Source organism: Maylandia zebra, linkage group LG5 (genome assembly GCF_041146795.1).
Source record: "Maylandia zebra isolate NMK-2024a linkage group LG5, Mzebra_GT3a, whole genome shotgun sequence".
Taxonomy (NCBI): Eukaryota; Metazoa; Chordata; class Actinopteri; order Cichliformes; family Cichlidae; genus Maylandia; species Maylandia zebra.
In genome coordinates this window covers 9,412,732-9,439,597 of record NC_135171.1, presented here as the reverse complement: position 1 = coordinate 9,439,597, position 26,866 = coordinate 9,412,732, and the positions used below count along the sequence as shown (strand labels likewise).

The 26,866-nt window shown below is 44.0% G+C and overlaps 1 protein-coding gene across 4 annotated transcripts; it reads left to right on the top strand.

The window, feature by feature from the left end:
* Window positions 1–90: 90 nt before the first annotated feature.
* Window positions 91–25,521, top strand: LOC143412421 (bactericidal permeability-increasing protein-like). 4 transcript variants are annotated; one of them, XR_013098578.1, is made up of 19 exons: window positions 19,430–19,550; window positions 19,624–19,713; window positions 19,792–19,880; window positions 20,918–21,028; window positions 21,122–21,236; window positions 21,338–21,469; window positions 21,543–21,698; window positions 21,812–21,875; window positions 22,205–22,265; window positions 22,344–22,435; window positions 22,541–22,717; window positions 22,798–22,857; window positions 22,930–23,097; window positions 23,182–23,249; window positions 23,334–23,376; window positions 23,451–23,514; window positions 24,635–24,711; window positions 24,872–24,985; window positions 25,140–25,521. XR_013098578.1 is itself a non-coding variant. In XM_076883700.1 (18 exons), exons 4-18 carry the CDS (start codon window positions 20,926–20,928, stop codon window positions 24,908–24,910), a joined length of 1,419 nt encoding a protein of 472 aa, XP_076739815.1. In that variant the 5' UTR covers window positions 91–181; window positions 274–388; window positions 484–615; window positions 20,918–20,925; the 3' UTR covers window positions 24,911–25,521. The 4 variants fall into 4 exon arrangements, 3 of the variants coding, with proteins under 3 accessions (XP_076739815.1, XP_076739813.1, XP_076739814.1); XM_076883700.1 differs by lacking the exons at window positions 19,430–19,550; window positions 19,624–19,713; window positions 19,792–19,880 and adding exons at window positions 91–181; window positions 274–388; window positions 484–615 and having other exon boundaries at window positions 24,872–25,521; XM_076883698.1 differs by having other exon boundaries at window positions 24,872–25,521.
* Window positions 25,522–26,866: the final 1,345 nt, after the last annotated feature.

Here is a 26,866-nt window from a genome sequence, read left to right as displayed (position 1 = left end):
AGAAGCTTAGCTTCTTCTGCTTTTGTGCTTGTATAAATATTCCTTGGTCTTCTTATTCTTCATGGCTCAGATCTGAAGATGTTCCTGTGCTGTTGGCTGGTTCTGGGGGCTCTCATCCCCGCAACCTTAAGCATCAATCCTGGAGTAAAGGTCAGGTTGACAGAAAAAGGCTTTAAATATGGTAAGGTTTGTGTAAAAGCTGTCCTCTTGCTCAAAAAGGACTGATTTCTCCAGTGTTTGCTCAGTAAATTATTTTTCTTTACATTTTGTTAGGCAGGCAACTGGGCATGGCTGACATGCAGCAGAAACTCAATTCTATCCAAGTTCCAGACTTTTCAGGGGAACAGAGGGTGTCTCCGATTGGAAAAGTCCAGTACAATTTGTCAAAGTAAGGCTCCAGTTTGTTCAACATGTCTCTAAATTCTCTTACAAAGTATTTTTTTCCTGTTGCCGCTTAAACAAACAAAACACGAATTCTTCCAGTATACATGTATTGAAGGTGGGAATACCAAAGTCTTCAGTGGACCTGGTGCCAGGGACTGGAGTCAGAATGTCTATAGGTGATGCCTTCATCAGTCTGAATGGAAACTGGAGGGTCAAGTACCTGCGAATAATGTGAGTGAGGTAACATCTCTTCTTTAGAGAAGTAATTTATCTGCTTAAAAATATAATGTGCATCAATACCAGATCAGATGACCTGCCTGAAAATAACAAACCAGAAAACATGGGCTTGCCTCCCTGGTCCGTGAAAACAGTTACAGAAAACAAAAGGCAGAACAGTGCTGCTTACTTCTTCTCTCTTGCTAGACACAGAACAACTGCAAGTCTCAATTATCTCTGCTGTGGCTGATTGAATCAAAGAGAAGCAAATGAGCCATGTTGGTTCCATATATAGGGGTGGTCCTCAGGTTGGAGCTGGTCCTCTGTAAGCTGTAGTGTTGCCACACTAATTATAGCCACTCCATTTAAATGCAGATGTCTTCATAAAACATTGCACGAGAAACACAATACGGGTCTAACACAGAGTTTGCCCAGCAATTTAGATCTGAATTAAATTCATATTCATTATCTAATCATCCAAGTATTTGCTGATGACAAAGTTTCAGGTTGGAATAAAAGAAATGTTTTTGTCTACAAGCAGCAGTTTAAAATCAATTCAATTCAGTTTTGTTCATACAGGGCCAAATCACAAATCACAGTCACCTCTAGGCGCTTTATATTGTAAGCTAGAACTTACAGTAGTGCATACAGAGAAAACCCCCAAAATCATGTGACCCCCTGTGAGCAAGTGTTTTGGTGACAGTGGGAAGGAAAAACTCCCTTTTGACAGGAAGAAACCTCCTGCAGAATCAGGCTCAGGGAGGGGAGGCCGTCTGCTATCCAGCTGTAGGTGGTGAACTTTAAGAAAAATGACAACAATTCCTTCAGAATGTGTGTCACAAGCTCTTCATGTGACTGTATTTCCTTCTACGTCTTTACTTCGTGTGTTGCAGTTGTAGGCACTTTAGGAGGAATGCTGTAAACTAATAATCCACCCAACATGCTTTTTCTCCTGTCAGCACAATAATTAGATTCTCTCAGACTTTAGCCCCATGGCCCGCTGCCATTTTTTACCTCTTCATGCTACCTCACATTTCTCACTGTGTAAAAGTTCAGTACTGTTCAGATTGTAAGCGATGTCCACGTTGCTTTGATGCTCAGCAGTAAACACCGAATAGTGTACGAATCATCGTGTCTAATTCTAGCCGCTGGTTTGTGTGGACCAAAACAGGTCTGACTGGATGCCACCTTGCTTTTTTGTACCTCCACCAATCAGCACCAAGCAGAGTGTTTTCTTCCCACTGTAAAGGTTTTACACAATTGTGTCAGTTTTCAGTGAAAGGCTTCCTGTTTTCAGACAATAACCGCAGTTACTGACCAGCTGATGTGTGATGACTTTGTATTTTAAACATAAACAGCAATTCAAAAAGCAGGAAGCAATTTCAGTGGTTTTTAAATCACAAAGAAAATATTGATGCACATCATGACCAAGCAATCTGATATAGTAAACTTGGTTTTGGTTGTGATGTTGTCACACTGGATTTTCACTGAGGAACCATTTCCTGGTCTCTTCTTCTGTTTTTTTTAAGAAAGTCTAAATGTGCATTTACAGTAAAAGTACAGTAAAAACACATGTGGTTATCTACTCAGAGCAGCAATTTGAAGAGTATTTTTTGATAGCATTTAATAACAGTGTAACACCCGTCCCACGTTCTATTGAGAGGGGCCCTGGGTTCCTGTTGTTACTTTCCTATTGATACTCCCTTTTTAATGCTTATGGTATTAAATATGCAATAAATCTACACTATATGGAAATAAATCACACACAAACAGGTCAATTATAAAGTTAACTCCACTTTAGTGAATGCTTAATTAACAACACAAAAGAAAATAAGTAAAATCAATAAAGTTTGTTAAACAATGGTAAGGTATTTACCTCAACAGAAACAAAATAATCAAATAATATTGTGGGCCCACACGCACTCTCACCAACACACACACACCCCAAGTGCTACAGTCTTTCTGCTAGCAAACCCCTCGTTGCAGGCCTGAGTCGTGGCTCGGGTGCGTTGGGACCTAAAACAATATGGTCGCTTCACTTGTTGCCAAGCAGTAAAAATAAAAAGCACGTGCAACAACAGTACTCACACCTCCAGGCAGTTCAAGGGGATAGCGGGGAAACTGGGTCACGGCTACCAGCAGGCCGAAGCAGCAGCACTCACAGTCGTCCTTTCCACGTGCTCCCACGTGAACACATAACTTCAGCACACCAGCAGAAGGGACCTCTCTGACACGCCAGCAAGACGTCCGTCTCCTCCTACTGAATCACACAACCCCGCTAAATGCCAGTTCACATGCGATAACATTCAATATTAGCATTAGCTTAATAAATAAAAACAGAGCAGAACAAGAGCTTAGCGAATATGCTAGGCTACGCTAGCGGCTATGTTAGCGGTTGTGCTAGCGGCTAATCGCGGTTAGCAGTTAGCCCGTTTTACACAATAACATTGGGTACAAGTGTCAGACAAAATTCACAATTACCTCACAGTAGGGTACAACAGTTCTCGACTCCAGTTAACTATCCGTCAACCCGAAAATACATCGGTCGCCCTTCTATGAACTCTGCGTTCACTCGACACTGTTCAGCTCTCGTCTCTCTCGCTTCCTGTCCGGTTGTTCAGTGATGACGCGACGAATCCTACTTCCGGGTCTAAAGTAGTCTGCGTTCAATATGGCTTTTGTGTTGTTAACATGTTTAATGTTTTGTATTTTCTTATATTTGATCTCAAAAAGCTCCTAAAACAGTCAGTGATCACTGCTGACCTCCCTCGGCTTTTATTACCGCTAATCATTTATTTAAGCTCAGTTTTTAAAACCTTAGGATGTAACTACAGCCCAGCCCATGCAGCAGTATATGAATGACTAACCTCGTATTGTGGATGGATTATCTCAGTTGTTCTCCTGGCTGAAGTTTTGTCCTTTTACAGCATCCTGCCATGCGATTACATTTGTTCCTGACCACCGAAAACACTCACGTTAACTTTTATCGAGTGGAAAAAAAGTTAGCTTGTTCATATTATGCTAGCATAGCTGTGTCGCTAGCGGTCACGTAGCACATCATTATATACCAGCTAGCCAAACTTCAGTAACCCTACAAACGTCACTGCTGTTTCGTTTTCTGTCTTCATTTATGTTGGAAGTGATAACAGAGATGTACGTTTTAATTTGTTTCCAAAACCCCGCAGTCAGGACATGCTATATTGTATTTAGATAGAAGCTAGCGAGCTAACTTCCTGTTAACTTCTAACTCCGTTAAATGTCATAAATTCCATTTTCATGGATGCCTGGATGTTAAACTCAATTGTTACACCTGGTAGAGCAGAACGCTGATCATTTTATTAAAGATGAAAGACTTTAGACTGTTTTTCCAACTCTCAGTAATGCCATAGTGATCGTTGGATATATGGACCTGCAGCGGAGTTTAGACCCAGACATGGCTAGTGACGTCAGACTGAACAACCGGGTAGAGTGCACACGGCTCCCCACTTACTCCCACCCCTCTACCTGAGACTACTTCAGGGTTCACTGGAGCTGTAGTACATATCAATACCATATCAAAAATAATGACATAAACCTCAAAATACAAATAAGAAGGTTGTGCATTTAACTGACACACATCACATACTTTGCAGGCATTTGTATACATTCTTGAACACATTAAACATTTGCAATTAACTATCAATATTAATGAACAAATTTAAATAATGAGCTACTTATATAGCCAGGGCTACACCCTCCCCCTTCTGAATGTCTGAATGTCCCCATCAGACCTATTTTCATTAGGCCAGTTAAAATCTCACTAAAGAGTACTGGCTAGTGCATTAACATTTAGGAGTCAGGGTCGTAGCAAATCTGAATTATCATACCTCGGTAACTAATAGTCCCAGGTCTGTCAGTGGGCCTTCCAAGTTCATCATAACTGAGGCGCAAAACAGGTCTCACTCTCCTTTTTGTTTGGAGGTCATAGGGTGAGTCAGCACCCCCAACTGAGACACTAGGTGTAGGAACATCTCTCTCCTCCAGCTCTTCAGCCACCACCGAGTCTTGGTGTTGCTGTGAACTTTCCTCCGTCTGATCTACTACTACTGGGAGTTCTTCCCCCTGTTCCTCCACCTCGGACAATTCATGAACACTGGGATGATCACTTTCCACCTGGTCAGGAAGGCTCACAACTTCCTCATGTCGAGGCTCAACACTGTCACGAAAGGCTAAAGGAGGTTCATAGTAGACACACTGTTCTTCAGACTCTGAGGACCAATCATCTTCACTCAGATGCTCCAAATTTTGTATCTGACTTTCATCTTCACACCTTACTTGCTGTGCCCTGGTCCTTGGTCTCTCTGGTCACGCTGTCTTTTCTGATGGAGCAGACATCCTGACCATGCAACCAATCGGCAGCAGGTGATCCCTATGCACGGTCCTCACAATACCAGTTCCTCTCTCTGGTTTTACACGATACACAGGGAGATTGGGTAACTTGGCAATCACTATGTAAGGTAGTGAGTTCCATCTGTCTTCTAGTTTGTGCTTTCCTGTGAGGTCCAGATTCCGAACCAGCACCCGATCACCTTCCTCAAGTGTCTGAATCCGAACTCTCGCATCATACAGTCTCTTGTTTCGTTCATTGTTCCTGGAAGCTGCATCAGCAGCTAGCTGGTAAGCTTTTTGAAGTTCTTTTCTCATGTTAGCCACATACTGGTGGTGCTTTAAGTCATTTTCTTCATCTGACCCCACACCAAAACACAGGTCAATGGGTAGTCGCGCCTCTCTTCCAAACATGAGGAAGTAGGGCGAGTATCCTGTGGCATCATTTCTAGTGGTGTTGTAAGCATGTACTAGCTGGCTTATATGCTGGCTCCACTTAGGCTTTTTAGCTGGATCAAGGGTGCCCAACATTGCCAGCAAAGTACGGTTGAAACGTTCAGGCTGCGGGTCGCCCTGAGGCTGTGTCAGGGACCAAGCAGTAAAGCATAAAGGACACAGGTGGTTTTAATTCAAAAAAGGGGTTTTATTGACCCAAAAATATGAAAACATATTTAACAAAGCCAAAACTTAAACAGGCAGACCAATAAAAGAGGTCAACTCAATAGACTAAACTCAAGATAATAATTAACAAAACCTCAAACAAACATATGATAAACTGACCTCCTGAAATGACACACAGGGGAACTTAAATACTGGTTTAGCTAAACCAAATGATACACACGGGGGAAACAAGATGGCTGCCATATAACCAACTAATCCAAAACAATTAAACAAACATGAAACACCCCCCAGGCAATGAAGCATGTGGTGCAATCCAATTAGGTGTCACGGTCCTGGGTCTTATGACCCAGTGTTTTGAGTTTCAGTTCTTTTGATGCTGTTAGTGTATGTTCTAGCTTATTATGTTTCCTATGTGCATCTGTTTATCAGTTCCCCCCTTGTATTGTCATACCCTGTGAAGTCTCCCTTCGCTTCGTGTGTTTCTTATCTATGTGTGTTATGTTGTCAGGTCTGCGTTTCATTAGATTTCCTGTTTTATTTTGAAGGGTTCCTGTGTCCCTAGGTTCAATGTTGTTAATGTTACGCTCCCCTTGTCACGTTGTTATGTTCATGTGTGTCAGCTGTTTCCCCATGTGTTCCCACTTTCCTCATTATCCTCCTGTGTGTATTTAGTCCGCGTGCTTTCAGTCATTCCTTGTCAGGTCGTCTGCTCATCCATGTCTCATCTCCAGGTATCTCTGTCAGTTCACTATGCTTAAGGTTTTTTCATGTTTAGTTTTAGTTCACCCAGTTTAGGTTAGTGTTTTGTGTTCACCTATGCCCTATTGTTTGTACCCTCGTTTCTAGCCTAAATAAACGGTTTGTTTGGTTAATCCACATCACGTTTTGGTCTGCGTTTGAGTCCTCTTCTGCAACACATACAGTCTGCCTCAGCCAGACCGTGACAGTACGACCTGACCAGTCGCTCGCTCTGCCAGCTTCCTCTGTTCGCAGGAAGCGGCGCGCCCGCCGCCATAAACTGGACATCGCTGAGCAACTCACGGTGGTGAGTGACAATGACTCCTATTCTCACGTTCCGTCTGACAGTAAAAGTAACAGCCTCACCTCTGATCCGTGGGGAACTTCCCTTATGGATGATGACATGGATTGGGAAAAGTTATTTTGCCTTGCTCCCTCTGAACAGGGTGAGATCAAATACAATACCCGCTCGCCTAAGTCTGCACATGCGGTTAAAGGAAAAACTGTGAACACTTCTACCAGGTCTACAACACTCAGTTCAGGTTCTGTCAGTTCAGGTTTTGTTAAGTCTGGTTCAGTCATCCCCAAGTCAGCTCACTCTAAGACCGTTAACCCAAGGACTTCAAAGACTGTTAATACCAAGACTGTGAAACATGGTGGGGGGGATGGCGGATTCATTTTTGCTAGGTCTGTTTTTGTCGACCAAGTACATGTTGACCCTGAGCCTGCCAATTCTAAGACTGGTTTTTCTGAGCCTGCTCCTTTGCCTGTTCGTGTTTCTGCTGCCAGGGCAGCTCGGGCCCAGCGTACCCCTGCACCCGTAACAGTTTCTCGGGTGGGGGAGGCTGAGGCCCAGTTGGTCCCTGCTCTGGTTTCCAGGCCAGCTGAGGCTCTGTCCATTTCTGCACCCGTATCAGCTCCTCGGGTGGGAAGGGCAGTTGCCCAGCCGTTGCCGGTGCCTGTCCCAGCTTCCGGGTGAGGGGGGCTGTGAACCAGTCCACCCCTGCACCCATGCTGGTCCCCAGGGTGAGGTCAGCCAGGATACAGCCCGTCTCCGCACCCGTACCTACTCCTCGGGTGGGAGTGGCTAGTGTCCAGCAGGTGCCTGCACCCGTTCCTGTTTCTACTGAAGGCTCAGGAGAATTCAGTCCGCAACCAACACCACCATCACTACTGCAGGCCTTTCAGTCTTTAGCTCAGTCATTAGCGCTGTTAGCAGCCCAGTCCGTAGTACACTTTCCTGTGCTTCCGTTAACTCAGCCCTTAGCCCACTGTGCAGCTCAGCCAGCTCCCCATTGTTCAGCTCAGTCATTTGTTCCATCACCCACTCAGCCTTCTGTTCAGCCAGTGGTCTCTGCACCTACTGGTCCTGCCGCTGCTTCAGCTGGAGGGCCCGAGGAGCCCGTCCAGCCTCACGCCACGTCAGCTGGGGGTTCAGGAGAACCGCACCAGCCTCATGCCTCGTCAGCTGGAGGGCCCGAGGAGCCCGTCCAGCCTCATGCCTCGTCAGCTGGAGGGCCCGAGGAGCCCGTCCAGCCTCATGCCACGTCAGCTGGAGGGCCCGAGGATCCCGTCCAGCCTCACGCCACGTCAGCTGGAGGGCCCGAGGGGCCCGTTCAGCTTCCTGTCTCCGCTGGAGGGTCCGAGGGGCCCGTTCAGTCACCAGCTGCTCCACCAGCATCCTCATCCACGTTTGCAGCAGCCGTGTCTTCATCCACGCTAGCTGCGGCCTCCGTGTCTCCGCCCACGCCGTTGCCTGGTCCGGCTCCTGCCTGTGCTATGCCTGGTCCGGCCTCAGCTTCTGCTTCGCCTGGTCCAGCTTCAGCTTCTGCTTCTGCTTCGCCTGGTCCGGCCTCTGCTTCAGCTTCGCCTGGTCCGGCCTCTGCTTCAGCTTCGCCTGGTCCGGCCTCTGCTTCAGCTTCGCCTGGTCCAGCTTCAGCCTCAGCTCCTGCTTCGCCTGGTCCGGTCTGTGCCTCGCCTGGTCCGGCCTCTGCTTCTGCTACGCCTGGTCCGGCCTCCTCTTCTGCTACGCCTGGTCCGGCCTCCTCTTCTGCTACGCCTGGTCCGGCCTCTGCTTCAGCTTCGCCTGGTCCGGCCTCTGCTTCAGCTTCAGCTTCGCCTGGTCCTGCGGCTGTGTTGCCGCCGCCCAAACCGCGTTCTGCCCCTCGGAATCGCCGGCCGCTCTCCAGGCCGCCAGCTGGGCGTCACCGCCGTCGAGGTCGGCCCTGGTTCTACGCCATTGCCGTCCGCACGGACGGCCCCCGGAACTGTTTGACCATGAACTCCTGTGCCGTCGGCCGCCGGGCCGGCCCCCTGATCAAGTGAACTGTGGATTTCTGGACCGTCAACCTCCGGGTCGGCCCCCTGAGGGCTTGTGAACTGCTCCTGTGCTTTTGCTGGACATTTTGTTTTTTGTGGCCTTCTTTCTTAATGAGCTTGCTCTCAAAATCTCTACCCTGGTCTGAGTGAATGCGAGCAGGCAATCCATGATGCACAAAGAACTTTTCAAAAAGGACTTTGGCAACAGTCAGTGCTTTCTGATCTTTTGTGGGAAATGCTTGAGCATACCTGGTGTAATGATCAGTGACAACCAGCACATTAGCTATGCCTTTAGAGTCTGGCTCAATAGAAAGAAAGTCTATGCAGACCAGGTCTAGAGGGCCATTACTGGTAATGTGCTGTAAAGGGGCAGCTTTCTGTGGGATGGACTTCCTAGCTACACACCTTCCACAGTTCTGTATGTATGTTGCAACTTCAGATGCCACTCTGGGCCAGTAAAACCGGTCTTTAATGAGCTCTGTAGTTCGTTCGGTGCCCAGGTGACCAGCATCATCATGCACTGATTTTAGTACCATTGGCCGATACTTAGCAGGCAAGACGATCTGACTCACTTCTCGACCAGAGGGTCTTGTGGTGACTCTGTACAGAAGGCCACGCTTAACCTTTAACTTGGATCTTTCTCGCATCAGCAACACAACATCTGGGTTTGCATGCGTGGAAGCTGAAACCCTTTGGTTTCTCTCAACCTGAGGTTTCACCACACCTATAACTGGATCAGAGTCTTGGGCTTCTGACAGTTCTTTCAGGCTTAGCTGTTCCAGCGGGCCCACTTCTATCTGAGTGAAATTTGCATATAAAGCTGGAATGGCGTCTGGCGAAGCACCCAGCTGGTCGACAAATCTGGTGGTGTGTTCTTGAAAACCATCTGTAGTGATCCGACGACACAAAGCTTTTACCCCAGAAGGTGGGATATCCACCCATCCATCTGTTGTCTCTTGCGGACTCCTGGACAGTGAGTCAGCATCCATATTTTCACGGCCGGGCTTATATTGAATGCTGAAATCATAGGTGGAGAGTGCTGCTAGCCACCGATGACCTGTCGCGTTCAACCTGGCAGTGGTCAGGACTTAGGTGAGTGGGTTATTATCAATTCTCACTGTGAACTTAGCCCTATAAAGGTAGTCATGGAACTCCAGTTGGTGAACTGGGTAGTTCCGCTCTGCATGACTCAACTTGCGGCTGGCAAAGGCTACCGGGCGGAGTCCTTCTCTTCTGGGTACTCTTGGTTCAGGACTGCTCCTAGCCCGTCCAAACTTGCATCAACATGTAGGATGTATGGTTTGGCTGGATCAGCAAATGCAAAGACTGGAGCATGTGTGAGCTTGTAAACAATGCTATGAAAGGCGTCATCACAAGCTGGGGTCCACTGATCACCAAAGGCTCGGCAACTCGAAAGTAGCTATTTTGCTTTCCTTTAGTGACACCCTTTTTGCTACCCTGTGCAGGAGGATATCCCTTGGTCAGTTCTGTCAAAGGGCGGACTATGGCGGAGTAGTTCTTGATGAACCGCCGGTAGTATCCACAAAATCCGAGAAAAGATCTTAGGGATTTCAGATCAGTGGGTTTCTTCCAGTGGGTCACCGCACTCACTTTCTCAGGATCAGTGGCAACTCCAGAGGCAGAGACAATGTGTCCCAAGAACTTCACCTGGGGTTGGCAAAATTGGCACTTGTCAATGGAGACTTTGAGACCACATTCCTCCAGCCGGTCCAGGACTTTAAGTAACCGTTCCTCATGCTCCTCCAGTGTCCTGCCAAACACAATAAGGTCATCCAGATACACAAGGACTTGAATCAGGTTCATGTCTCCAACAGCTCTCTCCATTAACCTTTGAAAGGTTGCGGGTGCGCCAGTGATGCCTTGAGGCATCCTCTCAAACTGGAAAAACCCAAGAGGACAGATAAAAGCTGTTTTCTCTTTATCAGCCTCAGACATCTCCACTTGGTAATATCCACTTCTCAGGTCCAGTACAGAAAACCACTTGCTTCCTGTCGGACAATCCAGCGCATCATCTATGCGTGGCATAGTGTACTGGTCTGGGATGGTTCTGGAGTTCAGTAGACGGTAATCAATACACACCCGCACCTTGCCATTCTTCTTCCTGACTATGACAATCGGGGAAGCATACGGACTGCGTGACTCTTTGATTATGCCGGCTGCCAGCAGTTCTTGTAGATGGCGTCGGACATCTTCAATATCAGCGGGTGCGATTCTGCGGGATCTCTCCCTGAATGGTCGAGGGTCTCTCAGCCTTATGTGGTGAGTGACACCTTTGGCTAAGCCAACGTCCCACTCCTCCAGGGAATAAACATCTGCTCTTTTTGATAACTTTGCTGCTAACCTGGCTTTCCACTCTTCAGGGATAGGAGAATCTCCTCCAAAGTCAAACAGTTCAGGGTCAATAGACCTTTCTTGGGCGGAGGTCTTTGTTAACTCAGTGACAGTGTCCACCAAGTACACCTGAGCTAGCACTGTACCGGTGGGGACAATAGTCTCTCTTTGGGACTCATTTCTTAGCAGAAGTGTGAAACTGTTAGTGTCCATCTCAGAAGATGGTAGTACCACAGGTGGAACCAACACTCCAGCTGGGAGGTTTGTAGATTCGCCCACCTCCACCATTAGAATACTTTTGTCTAATGGCTGCTGTTGTTCCACCTTGCAAACTGCATACTGTACTGCACAAAGAGGGATAGTGATTGGCCCGGGGCCTTGCCACTTCACATGACCCACCACGCCTGTTTGTTGGGTAATATGTGATGAGGGTTGTTCTGAGGAGAGGGTATTTATTTATCCTCAGTGAGTGAACCTCATCTTTCCCTCCTACCTCTTCACAATCTCTCAGCAGAGAATGCAGTTTCTGCGAGTTAGTGCCAATGATGACAGGAACCGGGTCTGGGCTCTTTGGATCTGGACACACCAAGGCCAAGACAGTGACTGTCTCTACAGCTTCCTTCGAGTTGGGGGGGGAAACCCACCTCAACTGCCACATATCCCTTGTATGGGTAGTTGGAATCACTCAGTCCCCATATGGCGAGATCTTTTAAAGGAAGAATGGGCACATTGGGGATGAAACGGGAATACCAGCTCTCGAATATAATGGTGACTCGAGAGCCGCTGTCAAGGAGAGCTCTACATGGTTGTCCTTCTATGGTCACATCGGTCATCATGGATGGGCCAACCAATCCTTCTGGGAGTCCACACTGTGAGGATGTGTGCACGGAACTTTTCCTAATGGAACCGACCTGTGTGGGCTCAGAAGCGCCACCTGTAGCTCCTTTTCCCTCTTTGCTCCTACGAAGGGCTCCGAGTAGCCTCTGGATTACTTTGTGTTGGAGGAAACAATTCGTTAAACAAGTACTTGGAGCAATAAAACACGGAGACCTTAGATTTGTCTTTCAAACGTGCACGGGTGAGGCCCAAATGAGACTCACCCCAAGTCGCAGGCGTTTCCTTTATTTATATGAGCAAAGTAGAAGGGTAAAACAAGCATAACAGTTCCTGTTTTTTCATGTTCATGTGTGGGTGCAGTGGGTGTGCATGTTGTGAGTCGACTTCTGCAAAACTCAGCTTTGTGTGTTAATCTCTTGTGGTCTTATCATGTGGCTTACAGTTTACTGTTTATCAAGCTGGACCGCAAGCTCTCTGCAAGGACATTGGTGAAGTTAGTACATTCTGTTCTTTTCTCACAGTGTAAAATATGAACACTATTATTATGAAGCAAAGCATAAAAACATTTTCCCATAACATTCCCTCCTGTTGTTAATATTTTATACTTGTCACAATACATCTTGTCATCAGCTAGCGACCACTTGTTGAAAACATTTTCGATCGTAACATCATGGTGTATGTGAACTTTAATGCGTTAGCCATTTTAAACATTACTTTCATAGTCTTCTTGAGGGATTCCAACATATGCAGTTATTGATGTGGTTACCATTTTTAAGATCATTGATCTTATACACGGCAGGATACAGGTGGAGAACATACACAGTAACAAAAGCAATACTCCTATGATAACCAGTCCTTTTATTAATTGAGTCTTCCAGCTGCCACTCAGTAGCCATGTTAGCCAGTCTTCAGAGCTAGGCATGTAGTCCTCAAACTGGGCCTTTTGAAAGTGTTCAAAGCATCCGTCATGTTCTGAGAGTGCACGTTGTCTGGTATGTAGGTGCAGCAGGTGGTGTTGAATAGGACACAGAGCCCTCCTCTCACTGCGAGTATCATGTCCAGGGCAACTCTGTGTTGCATGACCACAATTCATATTGCGTCAATTTCCACGTTTTGTGCCTTGTTGATTTTTGTTGAGCTGTTCAGAAATAGTCCGAATCTGTAGTCCAAAGTCTCAATCCTCAGCATGTTTTTGCCGGTTCTAATCCATGGAAACAGGGAATGCAGGAATTTCTGTCCTGTGTTCCATAACTTGAACTCCTGTGGGACGTCGCTGCCCCATATTGAGTCGTGGGGTCGTACGTCGCTTGCGTCTCGCTTGCATCTCGCTTGCATCTCGCCTGTGTCATGTAGTTGATGAAGTTGATCCAGGGTTAATTTTGAATGTGTGGTCTGACACCAGAACTGGGGCACAAAGTCCGGTACTATTTGGTGGCAGCATGAAGTAGGTTTTTGGGCCACACGCCCAGGCTGCACCCTGTACCCAATAGGTGCCTTTTGATGAGCCATTGCCATGCCAGTCTGGTGCTGTCAGGATGATGGAGCAGTTCCTATTTTTTCCCAGCTTCTTCAGGTTCGTCCTTGCACCTCCCGGACCAGTTTCTCCTGTGAAATTGAAACATACTGGGTGTTGTACATCTGGTGGAAGGGAGACTGAGAATGATTTCATCGTCCTGTGGTTGACGTTCAGGTGCACCCAATATCTCTCATTACATGTGTAGTTGAAGTTCGGGTAGTAATGGGTGCAGTTGGTGAAGTTGTATATGTAGTACTTCAGTTGTTGTGGGACTATGTATCGTGTTCCATTCTGGCAGGTTTCCATGCTTTGGTCCTTGATTGAGCCACCTATAACCATTACAGGTTGGCCGGGGAGAGAGCAGTTCCCAGTGATGGCTTTGTCATATATGCACAAAGCTTCTGACTTTGTTGGAGGCTTCCCGTATATGGTGGCATGGATTGCTGTTGTTGGCATATGTGAACATACATAACAGTCTGTGTAGTTGTCTTCTGCATGGACTCGATCATAGACATATCTGTACCATACGTTATTCATCCAGGGGTGGTTGTGGTCTTTGTCCAGGTCACGGAGACATATGACCATCGTTTCTTTCTGTTTGGATGGTCCCTTCTCCACTGCCACAGTGTTAGCAGGCAGGCCAGGAGTGCCAAACTGGTAATTAAGAGGATTAGCGTCTTCATGTCGACCAAGTACACCTAATTTTCCGGTGAGTAGACGGTCGGCGAGAAGTGAAAGGTGGGTTATACCCAATCAGCCCTTCCTTCACCGACGGGTCACTCGGAAAGTAGGGGGACTGGCGTCTATGGGTCCGTTGGGTCACTCACTTTTTTGCAGTGGCTTTGGTGGATCCAAGAGGGTCTTTCTGCAATCTTACAGGCAGTTGGTGTGGTCAGTAGGACCTGGTACGGGCCCTCCCACCTTGGCGAACTCCAACTTTTCCTTTGGAGTACTTTTATCAGGATCCAATCACCTGGTTTCAACCTGCAAGACACTGGAGAAACATCATTTGGCAGTTGATTGTTAAGCACAATTTCTTTGTTTTCAAACAGTTTGGTCATCCACTCCGCTAGAGTGGTTTCTCGAATGGACTTGTTAATGGGCTCACTTGTTATTGGTAGTGGAAATGGTCTACCATGAACAATTTCAAAAGGTGTGAGTTTCTGTGCGCCTTGAGTTAACCTCATCCACATTTTCACTAGACCTATGCATTCAGGCCATGGTCTTCCTGTTTCTTCCATGCATTTCCTCAGTCTTTGCTTTATCGTGCCATTAGTTCTTTCCACTAATCCGGCACTTTGTGGATGATATGCGCAGTGGTGCTTGATGCTAAATCCTAAAGCTTCAGAAACTTTGCTGATTATGTCATTAACAAAATGTGTTCCATTATCTGACCTTATTAGGCTGGGAATGCCATATGTAGGAATAAAATGATTGCATAAACATTTTGCTACTGAGATGGCATCTGCCGTTTTTACTGGGTATATTTCTGGCCATTTTGAAAACACATCTATAATGACTAAAGCATACTTGGATGACTGACATTCGTTTAGTTCAATGAAGTCCATGTGGATTGTGTGGAATGGATTTGGTGGTGTGGGGAAATGGCCTCTTTTCGGCCTAAGATTCCCCTGTGCATTGTGTCTTTGGCAGATCATACATGTTCTGATGAATTCTTTCGCTGAATTTTCGAAATTTTGAGTATAGAAGTATTTAGAGAGGATATCCAACATTCCCCCCTTCGACACATGTGTCAAACCATGTGTCACTAATGCTGCTGTCTTGTGTAGAGATTTTGGCAGTATTGGTTTGCCATTACAGGTCATTAAGTCATTTTGTAGTTGTGCTCCACACTTTAGCCATTTCTTTTGTTCTGCGACAGGCTCACCGAGTCCCTTGTATACATTAATCTGTGACTCAGCAGGGACGTGCTGTTCGGCCAGCATTAACTTTGCATACATGCCTTCTGGTCCTGGTAGTACTCCTATTTTTAACCTTTCCAAAGCATCTCTTCCCAGGAGATTAACTGGACAGGATGGGTCATATATGCATTTATTTTTACAGCTGCGGCCGCTGTCTTGATGAAGGAGAAACACAGGCTCTGTCAGATTTTTTGTGCTCATGTGACCTGATGCGGTTTTGACTAACAGACTGTCGTTGGAGAACTTCAGATTTGGTGGCTTTTGCATTAACACTGTTTTGCATGCTCCGGTGTCACAGAGCACGATCATGGGTTGACCATTTACATGTAATGTCACTTCTGGCTTAAATTCGGAACCTAAAAGGAGCTGCTCTATGTTATAAACTTCAGCTTCGTCCGACTCTCCTGGGCCTAGTCATAACTGACGATGGTGTTCGTTTTCACTATCGCTGTTGTCTTTTTTGCAGTCTCGAGCGAAGTGACCTTCTTTTCTGCAGTTGTAACATTTATTATTTCTGCGCCTCTTATCTGGTTTATGGTAATGCTGTTTGTGGTGTTTATTTCTATTGTGTGGCCTGTATCCTCCCGAAAAAGCAACAAAACCGGTGGCTGGGTCTACAGTGAAAACGCCACCTTTTTCTTTTTGCTTTTGCACTCTTACTGCATGTTCAGCGTATTGCAGCATGTCTGGCAGACTTCCTGTATTTTGTGTGACCCAGTGTTTTTCTACGTGGGCCCTCACTTTTGGGAGGAGGCCATTCAGGAATGCATTCTTTAACTGTTGCTGTTGCTATGAACACTATTATTATGAAGCAAAGCATAAAAACATTTTCCCATAACACTTTGGCAGTGTTTTCAGGAGCCATGCAGCGGGTGGCAATATGGCCATTCTCCCCACACCGGTAACAGAAGTAACTTTCTGAATCTTTTGCAGCATATGGTCTGTTTACCTTGCTTCGTCTGGCTCTCCCATCTCTCTTTGTTGAGTCAGTTTGGGTTGAACCCTGTGACACTGCCATAACAGTCAGCTGGTGTTGTAACTGTTGAACTTGCTGCTTTAACTGTTGGACTTCATTCTCCGCCCCAGCCTCAGCAACTTTCTTGGTTTGTTTCAACATTAGCTCAGCATCTGAGCGCTTGCTTGTTAACTCTTTAAGCTCAGAGCGTAACTCTTTGATCTCGGCTTTGAGCTCTTGAACCTCTGTCGATTTGGCTTTTGTCTCTTCGCCAACTTTCACTTGTCTAACTGTGGTGTTTGACTCATGCCTCACTCTTGCATGGTCTTCTTCTTCTCGAATCTCACTGAGCAGCTTCAGGAAAGCGGGTGGCTCTTCCTTTCTTTCTCTGAGTCTTAGCTGCAGTAACATTATCTCTGACTGAGTTGCACCCCGTATAAGCTGGTCAATACGTGCACGGTCGACTCGATGGCTAGGGAGACCCCCTCTCTGCACTACTTTGGTCAGAGAGCGTTCCAATCTTCTCAGGAAGTCTGACAGCTTTTCTCCTCGCTGTTGACCCAGGCTCCTGAAGGCGAGGTACAAGTCTTCACCTGACTCCAGGGATCCAAATGCACTTTCTAGAGCCTCTACATAGCTCTCCGGGCTAGCATCAGGGTTATCTCGCCATACAGCTTGGATGATCTCCAACGCCGGTCCCTTTAGGCTCTCAACTACTCTCCTTCGCTTCTCTCTCTCGGAGCAGTCACACTCTTCAATCATCAGGCGAGCCTGCTCAACCCAGCTATCAAGGCTCTCTTCACCTGCTGGAGTGGGAGAGTGGCCAGAGAATATCCGCAGACGTCGAGATGCAGTATTCTCACTGGTAGGTCGCATAGTTTTCGCTAACAGGTCTCCGACTGCCCGAAGGATGGATTCAGGGGAGTTTTCCTGCGGGGTTTCAGTAGACAGCAAGGCACTAACATCATAAATTGTTTTGCCTTCTTCTACCATTAGTTTCTTAAGCTTGGCTGAGAAGTCATCAGCTGACCTCACAGATTCAGTGAGGAGGGAAATCTTCCAGACAGGACCTCCGTTCAATGGCTGTACATGTGGTGGTATGCGGTCTGGCTGAATATCTTGACGGCATTCACACAGCACAAGGTTATTGCCTGTCTGGGCGTCTCTTAGTCTATCTCTCACTTTTACTCTTCCAAAAGCTTTCACTGACTGAGCTGTCTCTTCAATGTCTGATAAGTCAAAATCAGAAGGAACATCATGCAGTACAAAAGCCCGGTTTGGGTCTATACCTGCTTTACTGCACCAGCTACTAAGCTCAGGTGCAATTTGAGACTCTTTTCGAGTAGTCATCATACAAACCCTAATGCTGGTGTGCTAAGCTGTGCAAATCTGTAAACAAAATACTCCTTTAAAGAACAAACTAGAAAAGTTAAGCACGGGAGTATCCCAGCGGTGCCTCCATAATTGTGTAACACCCGTCCCACGTTCTATTGAGAGGGGCCCTGGGTTCCTGTTGTTACTTTCCTATTGATACTCCCTTTTTAATGCTTATGGTATTAAATGTGCAATAAATCTACACTATATGGAAATAAATCACACACAAGCAGGTTAATTATAAAGTTAACTCCACTTTAGTGAATGCTTAATTAACAACACAAAAGAAAATAAGTAAAATCAATAAAGTTTGTTAAACAATGGTAAGGTATCTACCTCAACAGAAACAAAATAATCAAATAATATTGTGGGCCCACATGCACTCTCACCAACACAAACACCCCAAGTGATACAGTCTTTCTGCTAGCAAACCCCTCGTTGCAGGCCTGAGTCGTGGCTCGGGTGCGTTGGGACCTAAAACAATATGGTCGCTTCACTTGTTGCCAAGCAGTAAAAATAAAAAGAACGTGCAACAACAGTACTCACACCTCCAGGCAGTTCAAGGGGATAGCGGGGAAACTGGGTCACGGCTACCAGCAGGCCGCGGCAGCAGCACTCACAGTCGTCCTTTCCACGTGCTCCCACGTGAACACATAACTTCAGCACACCAGCAGAAGGGACCTCTCTGACACGCCAGCAAGACGTCCGTCTCCTCCTACTGAATCACACAACCCCGCTAAATGCCAGTTCACATGCGATAACATTCAATCTTAGCATTAGCTTAATAAATAAAAACAGAGCAGAACAAGAGCGAATATGCTAGGCTACGCTAGCGGCTATGTTAGCGGTTGTGCTAGCGGCTAATCGCGGTTAGCAGTTAGCCCGTTTTACACAATAACATTGGGTACAAGTGTCAGACAAAATTCACAATTACCTCACAGTAGGGTACAACAGTTCTCGACTCCAGTTAACTATCCGTCAACCCGAAAATACATCGGTCGCCCTTCTATGAACTCTGCGTTCACTCGACACTGTTCAGCTCTCGTCTCTCTCGCTTCCTGCAGAGTGCACGCGGCTCCCCACTTACTCCCACCCCTCTACCTGAGACTACTTCAGGGTTCACTGGAGCTGTAGTACATATCAATACCATATCAAAAATAATGACATAAACCTCAAAATACAAATAAGAAGGTTGTGCATTTAACTGACACACATCACATACTTTGCAGGCATTTGTATACATTCTTGAACACATTAAACATTTGCAATTAACTATCAATATTAATGAACAAATTTAAATAATGAGCTACTTATATAGCCAGGGCTACACCAGTTAAAAGGTTATGGCAGTCACAATAAGCACATTAATACTTTAGTTATAGCCAAAATTGTGTTGTGTGAGATCCCAGTGACTTTAATAAAGAGACCAAAATCCACCAAGTTCATCTTTGAGTCCATTTGAATGCTTGAAATTCACTCAAGGGACTGATAACTGATACTGAGTCCACAAGGATGGAGTGGAAAGCAGCCTTTGTCTCTTTAAAACGCCGGCCTGGCAGCTGAACACATTCAATAATTCTTTGAAAAACTGAGATGAGGAAGTGGGAAGTTGAGTTGTGCCTGGTTCTTGTGTAGTACTTACTGTAAATTCATACAAGGAACTAAAACACAGACATACCTGCAAAACAAGAGGACAAACTTTCAAGGACATAAAGTTCTTCAAATAATACCAAGCTTTACAGTATGTGACAGGTGAGACCTGAGTCTGGGAACCGCCCCTGGTGGGCGGAGCTGGTCTTTGCTCCTTTCATAAGCGCAGGTGTGGGCAATTGGGTATTCCTCTGCAAACCTGAAGCTGCGACTGCTTGGTCCAAGTTGGGCAAGTTGGTGTTTCTTAACTTCTGTCTATGAAAGTCTGATACGGGTCCTCCCCTAAACTTCTGTTAGAACGGTAGGTTACACAAAAATGTACCACTTGAGCTCTGGCTGTTGGCAGAGGTTTACAGTTATTTGCACCCTCATAGGTGGGAAACATTGCTCCCGTGAGAACGGTATAGTGGACTTCATCGCCACTGACCATCATTTATTAGGGTGTGACACGAACTTGTGGACAGGTAACAAAACCAATTCAGTTGAGGAATATTCCTGTGTTTTACTGTCCAGCTAAGTGATCTCCTGCCTTTTATTCACAGAGTACTGAGCTGCTGCTTTGCCAGGTGGATTTCTGGCCGCGGGCAAAGGACCCGACACATCAGTGTGCTTTAATTTGTTTTAAACTGGTGTAAGTCGATAGACTGACTGCTGCGGCTGTCGATTGTTTTGGGGTTTTTTGTTTTGATTTTTTTCTGTATCAGTAGGCACCACAGATATTGATTCTTTTAGTATTTTAACCCTGTGTGTGTGTGTGTGTGTGTGTGTGTGTGTGTGTGAAATCTGAAAGGGTACGTGGCTACTCTACTGCAAAATAAGTTATATTTAGTCTCTCTGTGTGCTTTGGTTGTTGTTATAAGGTTTGACTTGTAAAGACTTGTTATCAGTTGAGCAAACTAGTGTTGCAACTCAGGTTAAGACAGATGTGGTTTGTATTGAGTGCACCATCTCTGAGTGTTGAAAACACTGAGATCTGGATTCAGATGAAACATGAAACATTCTTGAGCCAAACTGACAACATTGAGGATGCTTTTTTTTCACTGGGTATAAAGAACTGTTTTGGTTTCTAGTGTGGGCTGTAAAAACCAAATGATCTTCAATAAAACAACAAAAACAACCCACATTCTTCAGACAGTCACACTTTACATCACATTATCATATTTTAGACTTGCACAGAGTCCAGATCTGCCATCCACACATGCAGTGTACTAAAGTTCAAGCAAAGTCAGCAGCAAGAGTGAAGTATGAGTTAGAAACGGTCAGCTTTATTTTGGTTTAGTGGGGAGAATGACACGCTGTAGACAAAAAGCATGTAACTGCTCTGGTTTAAAGCTGTATGCACATCTAGCTTGAAACACGCAGTGCTGGTAAAGATGGTGGACCATCTTTATGCCCTGACAATCAGCCTAGTTTGATATAGCTCAAGCTCACCCTGCTGACCTCTCAGGGGACATGTGGTTTCATGTGAAGCAATGACTGTTAGCTCTTTCAATGAAGCATGAAATAAACCGCTTTATACTTCTCCTCCACTGCATAGTATTTCAGTAATGTTGTATTTGTACATCTTCTTTAATTTCTTTCTTTCCAATCTTTCTTCACAGTACTGCTGTCTTCTGTTGCTCTTACATAAACAGGAATTTTGCTGATGTTCTTGTCCTTCTTTTCCAGCTGCTGAGATGTTCCTGTGCTGTTGGCTGGTTCTGGTGGCTCTCATCCCCACAACCTTAAGCACCAATCCTGGAGTAAAGGTCAGGCTGACAGAAAAGGGCATTGAATATGGTAAGTCTTGTGTAAAAATGCTTCATTTTTAGAAAAGCACTGATTTCTCCAGGATTTGTTCATCAGATTCTTTTTTTCTTTGGTTTTTCTTAGGTAGGCAACTGGGCATGGCTGTCATCCAGCAGAAACTCGGATCAATCAAAATTCCAGACTTTTCTGGGACAGAGAAGGTGTTTCTGATTGGAAAGGTTCAGTATAGTTTGTCAAAGTAAGCCACCAGATTTTTTTCTTTTACATGTGTTTAGATTCTGTAGCAAACTGTTATTTTGTCCTTTTCCTTCTTTAACAAAAACACATTAATTCCTCCAGTATCCACATAGTTAATGTGGGCTTACCAAAGTCTTCAGTGGACCTGGTGCCAGGGACTGGAGTCACACTGTCTATAGGTGATGCCTTCATCAGTCTGAATGGAAACTGGAGGGTCAAGTACCTGCGAATAATGTGAGTGAGGTAACATCTCTTCTTTAGAGAAGTAATTTATCTGCTTAAAAAGATATTTTTTCTCTTTTACCAGAAAGCACAGCGGGTCCTTTGACTTGAATGTGAACGGTCTCAGTATCGCTACAACCATCTCCATCAAGAGTGACGAGACAGGCCGACCAGTGGTCAGCAGTGACAGCTGCTCAGCCACTGTTGGAAGTGCAAAGGTCAAGTTTCATGGTGGAGCGAGGTGAGAAACCCAGCTGTGAGGGAGAAGGATTTTACTATTTTACTTCATTTTCTTGACAAATGGCAGAATTTCTCTAAATCCTGCTGTTACTGTTTTTGTTTGTATTTTGTTAGCTGGCTGTACAATCTCTTCACAACATTTATTGATAAGGCTCTGCGCAATGCACTCCAGAAACAGGTGAGAGCAAATCGGCTACATGCAGCAGAAATCCAGCTCATGCAACTGACCAGAAGTGTCTGCTAGTGCAGTGTCTCACATTATCTTTTACTCTGAAGTAGAATGAATATATAATATAAAAGGTACATCTACAGATGTGCCAAGCTTCACTGTTGCTCATGTGCATTGATTAATTTTTTCCACAACTGCTCTTGTTTGAAACATTCACCAAATGTTTAATTTTGAAATACCGCTGTGAGCCTTTAATGATGACTTTCTTCGATACAAACCACTGTCTCCAGATTTCTTCCTGAAAATAAGGTTCTTCTTTTCATTACTTGCTGTTGCAGATCTGCCCCCTGGTGGCTGATGCAGTATCTGATTTAAACCCTCAGCTGAAAACTCTCAATGGTAAAGTATCCTGTTTAGTTAGTCAATCAGCTGTTTCACTGGTGATGAACACATGAGTGAGCTTCTGTCTCTATGCAGTCTTAGACCAGGTGGACAAGTATGCAGAGATTGAATATTCCATGGTATCGTCACCGACTGTTTTAAAGTCCTCGATAGATCTGAGCTTGAAGGTAAAGAATTATGCAACACTACATTTTTACAGGAATCTAAAGATATCATTTTATTATTTAAAAAAAAAAAATCTGGAGCATTGTTTTCTGGGTCTTCTTTCTCAGGGGGAATTTTACAACATCGGGAAGCATCAGGAGCCTCCGTTCTCACCAGCGGCCTTTAACCTGCCACCCCAGAACAACAACATGTTGTACATCGGCATGTCTGCCTTTACTGTCAACTCTGCAGCCTTCGTCTACAACAATGCTGGAGTCCTCAGCCTGTCCATCACTGACGACATGGTAAACTGCTGCCTCCTGAGTCTCATACCTTCTTTTCAGGACATCAAACTGATCTAACCTTTCTCACTTTGTCGTGCCAGATACCAAAAAGCTTTCCAATCCGACTCAACACCAAAACGTTTGGAGTCATTATCCCAGAGGTGACAACACATCCCAGTCATTTTATGCGACTCATTCTTGGCAGTTTTTCACATGAAATTCTTTTTTTCTAGATTGCTAAGCAGTTCCCAGGTCTGATGATAAAGCTACTGGTGAAGATGGAGAAAATCCCCACACTGACCTTTGAGCCCAACAACGCAACAGTCCAGGCCACCACCACAGTGACGGCCTTTGCCATCCAGCCCAACTCTATTCTGTCGCCTCTTTTTGTCCTGAACTTGGTAAGTTACCCAGCTGATATGATTTTTAAATTGTCTTTGTGGTTTTAGAAAACTATCTGAAATGAACCACCATTGCCTTGACAGGAGGTCAGCGTGAGTGCCCGTATTTTTGTGAGTGAAATGAAATTGGCTGCAGCTGTCACCCTCAACAAGTGAGTTAACTGGCAAAGAAAAATGGGGGCGAGAGGTCTTTGTTAAGATGAACATCACGTTCTAATTTAGTCTAATTTGCACAGAATGGATCTGACCCTGGACAAAAGTAATGTGGGAGACTTTCAGGTAAGAAGTGCGTTTCTATACAATAACAGTCTGAACCATCAGCAACTCAAACTAACCCTACATCTAACCTACAGGTCAGCGCCCTCAATAGCATCTTACAAGGGGTCTTCCAATTGGTGGTGATACCCACAGTTAATGGTGAGTTCATCCTCACTTTGAACTCTAAAGAGTTTTTTTATTTTTATTTTTTTTCACCAAAATCTCCAAAGAAGATTTCCATTTGTATTTTCACAGCAGCTCCAAAGTTCCAGGGAATATTAGACAAACAACACGAGGGACCAGCAGGATTATCATTTTTAGCTATTGTATTGTGTAAAACAGACCCCCAGCTCTTGCTTATATGGAGACTATTCTCATTCCATTTCTTTCTTTCTGTTGATTTAATTTACGCTACCAGCTCATATTTTATAAAGTCAATAAGTTTATGAAATCGGAAGAAGTTCATTATTTACCTCTCAGGTGTTGTTAAGAATTTAAAACATAAAAGATAAAGTTATTCAAGTAATTTACAAGAATCCAGAGTACTTCCACCACAGTACAGGAACTGTACCCACCTACCTTCACTCCTGCTTTTATTGGAGATAAAATATCGGGAATTTCAGGAGTGGGACCACGCCTCCAAATATGCTCCTCCGGGTTCTCATCTATGTAGTTCCTCCAGTTCTAACAGATGTTCGTTCTCATTTACGTGCCTCACCTTCCCTCCACTTTTCAATTCTTTAACTTCTTCACTTCTGTTTAGTGCATGGGGATCTGCCAGGTCCGCCACCAGCCCCCTTCGAGGCCTTCCCCAAACCGCAGCTCAATTCATGTCTAAGCCATTCACCTTTAACTACTAAAACGCTGTCAAACCTAAAATGGGCACGTGGGCCCAGCTAGTGAATAGAGCTTGTACTGGTCTTCTGAATATTTTACCATTTATTTTAAGATTCGACCCCATTTTCTTATTGGGGAAATCACAAAATGTTCCAAAAATATATACCTTTGAATCACCTTCAGGGTCATCTCCTTGTGCATCTCTTTACCACTTCTAATGAGTCTGCTGTTTTTAATTTGCACTGTGGGAGTCTATTTTCTAACAGTTTAAATGAATGAAGTTCATCAGAGACCTTACTTTAACACATTCCACTGTTTTCTCTTAAATTGTATTTTAATTTTATTGATGTCAGTATGTTATGTAATACATCTATAATATCATTATGACATTTTGCCACATTTGTGAAATTGTGATCTAAAATTATCAATCTCATTTTTGCAGTCCAACTTGCTAAGGGATACCCACTGCCCACAATTGGAAAGATGAAGCTTATGAACACCCAGCTTGATGTGCTGAAGGTCAGAGATACTGATAATATGTTGTTGTTTTTTTTAAATCGATTTCATGCATGTGAGCGTATTGCTTCTTGTATATGACATGAGATCTAATTAAGAAATCTTGACATTTCTAAGGAATGAGCAGATTTTCTAACTCAAAGCTGTGAACTGTTCCTTCTAGGACTACATCCTGATTGGGACAGATGTTCAGTTCAGCTGAACTGCACTCCTGAAAACTCTCAGGATTCTTTTCTGCATTCTGGCGTCCTTCCATGAAGACACAATTACAGTCAGAGTACGATAATCTAACAGATATTCGACAAAAAAACAAAACAAAAAAGAATGAGAATGAGTTTTACTTCTGTCTGATGACTGTTTGGACATCATTTGATTTTTAAAATATATATTATATATTTTCTATGCATTGATTTTGTGAACTTTTGTGATAGGTATATAAACAGTTGATGCCGACCTAATCTTTTCTTCATTATGACCTGAAACCAGTGGCTCAGCCCATAAACTCATCAGGAAGGTTTGTACTGATGTCAAGGGTATGATTCAGTGGTCCATTTTGTTTAGGAAGCTCCTGAGTGAGTGAAGCAACCTGGAAGTCTCTACATGATGGCCATAGCTTCAGAAGGGTTCAGAACATTGTAACAGTTACAAAATAATTGAACACAGTCCTGTTAATAGCAACATTTGGACAGGCATTTCACTTTTATTGTTACAGATTCAATAATATCTGTGATTTAAAAAAAGTAACTTCCTGTATGTAGATTACTGAGATCACTTTATTTCTGCTCTGTTTCATTAAAATAAGAGTGTTATTGAGGTGTGTGTGGTTCATCTCTAAATACTGATCATAGAAAGTTAGTGTTTTAAAAAAAAAAGAGTCAAGTTTGGGGGGTTTAGGTTTGAGCTAAAGCACACATCCATTCTAATAACATCTCCACCTCTCACGCCAAATAAATCAACTCATAGGAATAACTTTCACAGCCACAATACACATGGCATAAGGCCAGCCCCCCACTTCTATCCACAACTTTAAGAACGGTCACAATGGTAAACTAAGATGTGTGAATATGGACAGAAAGACAGAGACAAACCTCAGTTTTTCACTAATTAGCAGTTAATAAATTCACTGATCTACAATAGTTTTTATACCACTGTGTTAGCAAGCCTTACCTCCCTTTCTGACATATTTAATCTAAGTAATCGATAATGAGTCAGAGTCACAAAATGAATCAAATATATTTACATATTCAGCACCAAACAGTTTATAATAATTATATATAAAAATATAAAAACTCAAAACAAATACACGTTTATTATGTAGTTCACAGAGGCAGGAAGCTTTCTGTCCTTCTCTTGGAGAAATTTGCTATTACACTAGAGCGCATTAGCAGGTTTCAAACTGCATTAACACACATATTACTGTGCATAGTGTTTTACCAGACATGTTTTAGCAGGCTTTCTACACTGTAAACAAAATCTGTAATTCACCAGAACTTTGTTATATTTTTTTTTCCAGAAATTTCCTGTTATTTTTAAATACATGAAATATCATTGAATTACAAAAAAGATGTGAATTAACATGTCGAATGTACAATAACGTGAAAAATTGCACCTGTAAATAAAGATGATTTATTTGCAGATGTTTTTGTAATTTTACATAGATTTGCTTGTTAATCAACTTCTATGTTATGTAATTTTGTGTTGTTATGGCTATGTAACATCAGAAAGTATTAATAGACTGTCAGTTGGTAGGTATATTTACAGTAATTTGCAGTAATTTCACAGTCTGTTTTATAATAGTCATGTATCTTTTGTCATTATTTCCCCTAAATTGGTAAAATTATAGAAAAGTAATAATAACAGAAATACATATTTTATATTATTCTTAAAATAGTCACAAAATAAAGTGAAGTGAGATTAAAGGCTTGCAGCATTAAAATACAATCAGTAGCATTTTAACACTTTCACTCATTCTGGTCACTACAGTGGACAGCTATTCAAAGGCTGTTTTTTTGTATTTGTATCAGTGTTGATGGTATACTTACGATGGCCCTGAAGTGCAAATCACACCAACAAATTGCTAAACACAACAACAAAATTGAGAAGCACAAAAACAAAATTGAGAAGCACAAAAACAAAACAGAGAAGCACAAAAACAAAA